The 5,845-nt window shown below is 37.5% G+C and overlaps 3 protein-coding genes across 3 annotated transcripts in view; 2 read left to right on the forward strand and 1 right to left on the reverse strand.

The window, feature by feature from the left end:
* On the forward strand, positions 2,565-4,036 carry LOC104792503 (aquaporin PIP2-2-like). Its single transcript, XM_010518674.2, has 4 exons — positions 2,565-2,958; positions 3,070-3,365; positions 3,456-3,596; positions 3,697-4,036. Exons 1-4 carry the CDS (start codon positions 2,658-2,660, stop codon positions 3,814-3,816), a joined length of 858 nt encoding a protein of 285 aa, XP_010516976.1. The 5' UTR covers positions 2,565-2,657; the 3' UTR covers positions 3,817-4,036.
* On the reverse strand, positions 4,244-5,017 carry LOC104792504 (60S ribosomal protein L12-2-like). Its single transcript, XM_010518675.2, has one exon. It carries the CDS (start codon positions 4,926-4,928, stop codon positions 4,428-4,430), a length of 501 nt encoding a protein of 166 aa, XP_010516977.1. The 5' UTR covers positions 4,929-5,017; the 3' UTR covers positions 4,244-4,427.
* The window catches only part of LOC104792505, a 1,668-nt gene continuing 1,013 nt past the window's right edge, over positions 5,191-5,845 (forward strand). Inside the window, exons 1-2 of the mRNA XM_010518676.2 lie at positions 5,191-5,422; positions 5,690-5,801. Coding sequence (XP_010516978.1) covers positions 5,292-5,422; positions 5,690-5,801 — 243 coding nt within the window. The 5' untranslated portion in view covers positions 5,191-5,291. The remainder of the gene's footprint in view (positions 5,423-5,689; positions 5,802-5,845) is intronic.

Genomic DNA, 5,845 nt, shown 5'->3' on the forward strand with positions numbered 1-5,845 from the left:
TGGATATGGCATGCTTTTTTTGGAGCTCCAGGTACTATGAACGATCTTAATATTCTAGATCGATCAAATGTTTTTGATGACATTCTTAACGGTAAAGCTCCAGAGGTCAACTACTTTGTCAACGGAAGTGAGTACAATTTGGCGTACTATCTCACCGATGGTATTTATTCTAAATGGGCCACTTTTATACAATCTATCCGGCTTCCACAAGGTATGAAAAATTCTCTCTTCTCTAAAAAACAAGAAGCTGTGCGGAAAGATGTTGAGCGTGCATTTGGAGTCTTGCAAGCTAGATTCGCCGTTATTAAAAATCCATCTCGTTTATGGGATAAAAACAAAATAGCAAATGTTATGAGAGCATGCATAATACTCCATAATATGATTGTCGAGGATGAACGAGGAACATACAGTTACCGAAACATTGTTTCTGAATTTCAACACGGAGAAGATGTGGATCAAACATATACCGTCGGTGCCGCCAGCTTGAGTTCAAATATGAGCACAACGATTACTCGTCTTACAGAAATTCGGGATAAAAAAGTCCATGAACGGTTAAAAAAAGATTTGATTGAGCATATTTGGACTAACTTTGGACATCTTCCAGATAATGAAGATTGATTAAAAAAATTCTATGAATTGAATAAAATGTTTGTTTTTATCTTTGATGTTTGTATGGTTTATGTTTTTTATCTTTCATGTTTTAATTGTATATTTTTTTTTTTCAAGTTTTTGTAACTTTTTATTTTTTTAATGTTTTTAATGTCAATGTTATATGTTTTATTTAAATTAAAACTTTAATATGTTTTTATTTATTAATTTAAATAATTAATTTTTTAATTTAATAAATCTATTATTTTCTCCAGGGGACCAACTCTGAGGAACACCAATACTCGTACTAAACTTAAGAAACTCTCAAAATAAGATTAATATATTTGAAGGACCATAAATTGTCCTCTACCAATGCACATGCTCTAAGATGGAAGAAAAGAAGAAAGAATTAAGAGTATTTTCAGCAGTACCCTACCATTATATTTATAACATAATTATCACATGGACAGGATAAAAGAAACGGCGTCGCTTCACGGGTTCTGTTTCCACTAAATAGGTCGAAAATATGATGAAACTCGGGTCCACTAGACCGCAGAGAAACCGCCCCAATAGAGATAGCTCCGACAATTGGATCGGCACCGTCCATACAGACTAAGTCCAACTCAGTAAAGCCGTCGGTTCCACCCAACCACTCCTCTAACGCCACGTTATGATTATTGTTGACTGTGGTAACAATAATCATTATTTGCTCTCTCTTCCACCCTCAATTCCAAAAGCAATTTTCTTACGTATGTATCCCCACTCACTATTCTGTATACAAAATTAAAACTAAATTAGAAAAACAAAAGTGTATACATACAGACAAAAGGAATGTGGTGTAGTATTGTGTTCGTGGCCAATGTTTTGCCACATCACAATATCCTTATCGTTTTAGCGACATTCCTCTGCTAGCATTGGATTAGAGTTCCAACCTCAGCTTAATATTTGTATTTGTCGCTTTCGTTTGTAAAATAATGGTTACGTATAATATTCTCTATGGAAAAAATGTGCTAATTTATTCTGAATTCTAATAAATTTATACACTGAATAAACCTTTTCGTGGTTCTTTAAGATCACTCATATAAAATGACTCAAAATATAATTTCATTTCTCTATAACAAAATATGATTCGCTTTATAATTTGATGCTCTACCAAACTATCATGGAAAAGATGCAGGAATGATCCAGAATGTGCTCGAAACGGCAGGAAACACACAAGTTTCGTGACACGATCGTGACAAATACTTTTACAAATGATATAATCTCAATATTTGCCAAAAAAAACTTTTTTTAAAGTACCTATGCATGTGGGTAAAGCTTGTAGATAAGGTAATGTATGTAAACATAAATGTATTTCTGATATATCATTGTTTATATCTGTTCACTTGTATAGTTTGCTCACGTTTTATTGGTTTTTGGTTGTTTTGTCAACGGTCAAATTTTTTGGGGTGATATGCCTAACAAAATTTAGTGACGTGAATTTGGGATGTTGATATCTCCAGTAAGTCAGTAGCAAATAGCAATAATTGAGTTATTTGGAAATAGTCACAGTTTTTCTTCGTTTAATGTTTTCATGTAAATGTAAAATAACTAAAAAATAGTTTTTACTTCAAAGTTTACTTACATCCCACTCAAATTGGTTCACCAGGTTTGTGTACCTTTACAACTTACTTGACGTCAATTTGATGATTAAATAAGATTACTAACTTACTAAGTAGTTAAAAGAAATCTAGAAAGAATATAAAAATTAGTGTAGATAAAAGAAAAAGAAAAGAAAATGATTGCTCTTTGCATCTAATTTTTTTTTCCTGTATTTATATTCACAAACATATGTAATCGTTACAAAAACAAAACATTATTGTCTTTTAAAAAAAAAAACATTATTGTTGTTGTAACATCAAATCAAAAGTGTCACATAAACAGTATCACAAACCAAGAAGAGCTCACTCTCTATATAAAGAACCTTTTGCTCTTCATCTCTCACAACCACAAGTCCAACAACAAACAACAAACAAAACACTTCTCTTAATTAGCTAAGAAACTCTAGAAGAAGCATCCATTAACTTATTATGGCTAAAGGCGTCGAAGGAGCCGAGGGATATCAGGCAAGGGACTACGAAGATCCGCCGCCTACTCCGTTTTTTGACGCGGATGAGCTTACCAAGTGGTCTTTATACAGAGCCGTCATCGCCGAGTTCGTAGCCACTCTCCTCTTCTTGTACGTCACAGTTTTGACAGTCATCGGCTACAAGATTCAGTCAGACACAACCGCCGGTGGAGTTGACTGCGGCGGTGTCGGAATCCTCGGCATCGCATGGGCTTTTGGTGGCATGATCTTCATTCTTGTCTACTGCACCGCCGGTATCTCAGGTATCATATATCAAACCGGACCGATTCAGTTATTTTTAAAACTGTGACATTTATAAACGTATCCTTTGGTTTCTTGTGTATTTGATATTAAACCTCAAAACGTTTTTGAAGGTGGTCACATAAACCCGGCCGTGACGTTCGGATTGTTCTTGGCCCGGAAGGTGACGTTGATTAGAGCGGTGCTTTACATGGTGGCTCAGTGTTTGGGTGCTATTTGTGGAGTTGGGTTTGTGAAGGCCTTTCAAAGCGCTTACTACGTTCGTTACGGTGGAGGAGCTAACTCTCTAGCCGACGGCTACAGCACAGGCGCTGGACTCGCAGCAGAGATCATTGGAACATTCGTCCTTGTCTACACAGTGTTCTCCGCAACTGATCCCAAACGAAACGCTAGAGACTCCCACGTTCCTGTTAGTATTAATCTCTTCATATATTATCAAGTACTAGTAAACTTAACATGATATGGTTAATTAATACTTTGAGTTACTTCTTGCAAAAAGGTATTGGCGCCACTCCCGATTGGGTTTGCCGTGTTTATGGTACATTTGGCCACTATTCCCATCACTGGAACAGGCATTAACCCGGCCAGGAGTTTCGGAGCTGCCGTAATCTTTAACGAGAGCAAGCCATGGGATGACCACGTATGTTCTACTCCTATCTTAATCAAAATATGTTTCTATTGGTTTTGACGGAAAAATAATGAAATGTTGTTTCTTTCTTTCTGGTCTATGTAAATTACAGTGGATATTCTGGGTAGGACCATTCATTGGAGCTGCGATTGCTGCATTCTACCACCAATTCGTTCTAAGGGCATCAGGGTCCAAGTCCCTCGGATCCTTCAGAAGTGCAGCCAACGTTTGAACTTAGCCACAATCAACAACAAAATGTGGTCATCATTATTATTTATGTAGAAATCGGGCTCATGGTTTTTTTTTTTTTTTTTACAATATGCCCTCTTTTCTTCTTCCTGTTTTCTACTCGTATTTGTGTGTGATTCCTTTTATCAATCGAGTGAAATGTTTTCATATTCGCAATGTCTATTGAGTTTTGTGTATTGGGAAAGACCACACTACTTCACTTATCATTATCTCCATCTACTCTAACCAATGTGTATGTTAAATCCCAATTTAAGAGAGACAAACACAATTTGGGGAATGCAGGCAGATTGAATGAGGATCGCCATTGTTCTTTCTCATTTCTAATCCTAAAACATTTCTCTACTCTAACCAACAAAAGCTAGGTTCATACTCAATAATCTGATTCCTATGACAAAGTTGGAAGCATTTCGTATAAAATTGAAAAGTAGCATAAAGATTGGGACTGGATAAATAAAAATAAGTTGCAATAACAATCCAAAACTGAGATGAGAGTCGGTCGTCGTTGTTCTCTAAAACATAAAACATAAGTAGAAGAAACTAAAAGCTCAAATGGAAGAAGAAGAAGTAAAAGAAACAAACGAACCATTACCCTCTTCAATTCTCAGGAACTTCAACTTCACCTTCTTGAATCTCCTGTTGAATATCCTTTGGATCTTTACCATCCACAGTACACCCAACAGACACACAAGTCCCCAAGATCTCTCTCACTGTACCACTCAGCTCCTTAGCAATAGATCTAGGCCTCATGATCCTCGCGATCTCAATCACATCTTCAAACGATATGTTCCCGTTATGCTTAATGTTCTTCACCTTCTTCCTATCTCTCTCCGGCTCTTTCAACGCCTTGATGACGAGTGCAGCTGCCGATGGAACCACCGTGACCTTAGCCTGACGGTTCTGCACCGTTAGTTTGACGGTTACACGTAGTCCTTTCCACTCTTTGGCGGTTTCCTTGGCGATGTCTTCTCCGATCTTCTTTGGTGCGAGACCTAGTGGACCGATCTTTGGAGCTAGAGAACTCGCTGCTCCGACTTCTCCTCCTGTTACGCGTACGTATACGTCAACGATCTGACTCGGATCCAACTTCGGCGGCATGGTCGGTGTTTTTTTGCCTTTCTCGGGTTTTTCCTAGGGTTTCTTTTACGATCGAGTCCCGAAACGAGGAGGCGCTTCGAGGTGACGATCCAAAGGTTTTTGAAGGAGGTTAAAATTAGGGTTTACGAATAGCAGAAATTACGAGTTTAGCCTTATTCGTAGTCGGGCCTGTAATGGGCTTTTTAATCTAAGGAAGCTTTCACTAATCCGGTTATGTTCGGTTTAGTTTAATACTATTCTCCGGTTTGATTGAACCCCGAAAAAACAAATCGTTGACTCTTTTGTTTGCTGGGGAGTGAGAGAGAGAGAGAGAGAGAAGAGAGGCTTCTTGGTTTGGGGCAAGCTCGTCGTGGATGTTCTAGAATGGCGGGAGGATCTGAGAGGAAGACGATACTGGTGGGTTTGGTTCTAGCTCTTGTTCTTGGTATCGCTGTTTACTTGAGGCTCTGGACTATCGATTATACTCTGTCTTCAGATGACACTGAACGCTTAAGGTTTGTGAAAAACGGTTCTAATTCTCTATTTGGTTCAGTTTAAATCATTGTAAGGTCTGTGTTTTCGTGTTGTTGATTTGCTTAAAGTATTGGTTTTTCTTGATGGGTCTTTAATTTCAGTAGCTTTGGATTTTTCCAACTTTTATGTGAATAGAGACTTTTCGTTATCTATCTCAGCTACAATTTATGGAATTAGGGGTTTTATGGTTAGTGTTAGAATCATTCAAGTAAATGTGAATGATTTTGAGATTTTTACAATTGGTGTAGGAAACAGTTTGATTTGGCTAATAGAGAAGCAATGGATGAATCTGCAGACTGGAGGAGAATGTTTGATAAGGAAGCTGAGAAAGCTTCTAAATGTACAACAGAGCTCGCTATGGTATTTTTCTAAGCTCCTCCTTGTAGAAATGTTTCTTTTTTTTT

This window comes from Camelina sativa, chromosome 6 (assembly GCF_000633955.1).
Source record: "Camelina sativa cultivar DH55 chromosome 6, Cs, whole genome shotgun sequence".
Taxonomy (NCBI): domain Eukaryota; kingdom Viridiplantae; phylum Streptophyta; class Magnoliopsida; order Brassicales; family Brassicaceae; genus Camelina; species Camelina sativa.

What these genes read in the sequence shown, in the direction of transcription:
- LOC104792503 (XM_010518674.2), top strand. Translation starts at nt 2,658, where the DNA reads ATGGCTAAAGGCGTCGAAGGAGCCGAGGGATATCAGGCAAGGGACTAC. An exon ending in CTGCACCGCCGGTATCTCAG is followed by an intron (nt 2,959 to 3,069) that starts GTATCATATATC and finishes ACGTTTTTGAAG; the next exon opens with GTGGTCACATAAACCCGGCC. An exon ending in GCAAGCCATGGGATGACCAC is followed by an intron (nt 3,597 to 3,696) that starts GTATGTTCTACT and finishes TGTAAATTACAG; the next exon opens with TGGATATTCTGGGTAGGACC.
- LOC104792504 (XM_010518675.2), bottom strand. Translation starts at nt 4,928, where the DNA reads ATGCCGCCGAAGTTGGATCCGAGTCAGATCGTTGACGTATACGTACGC.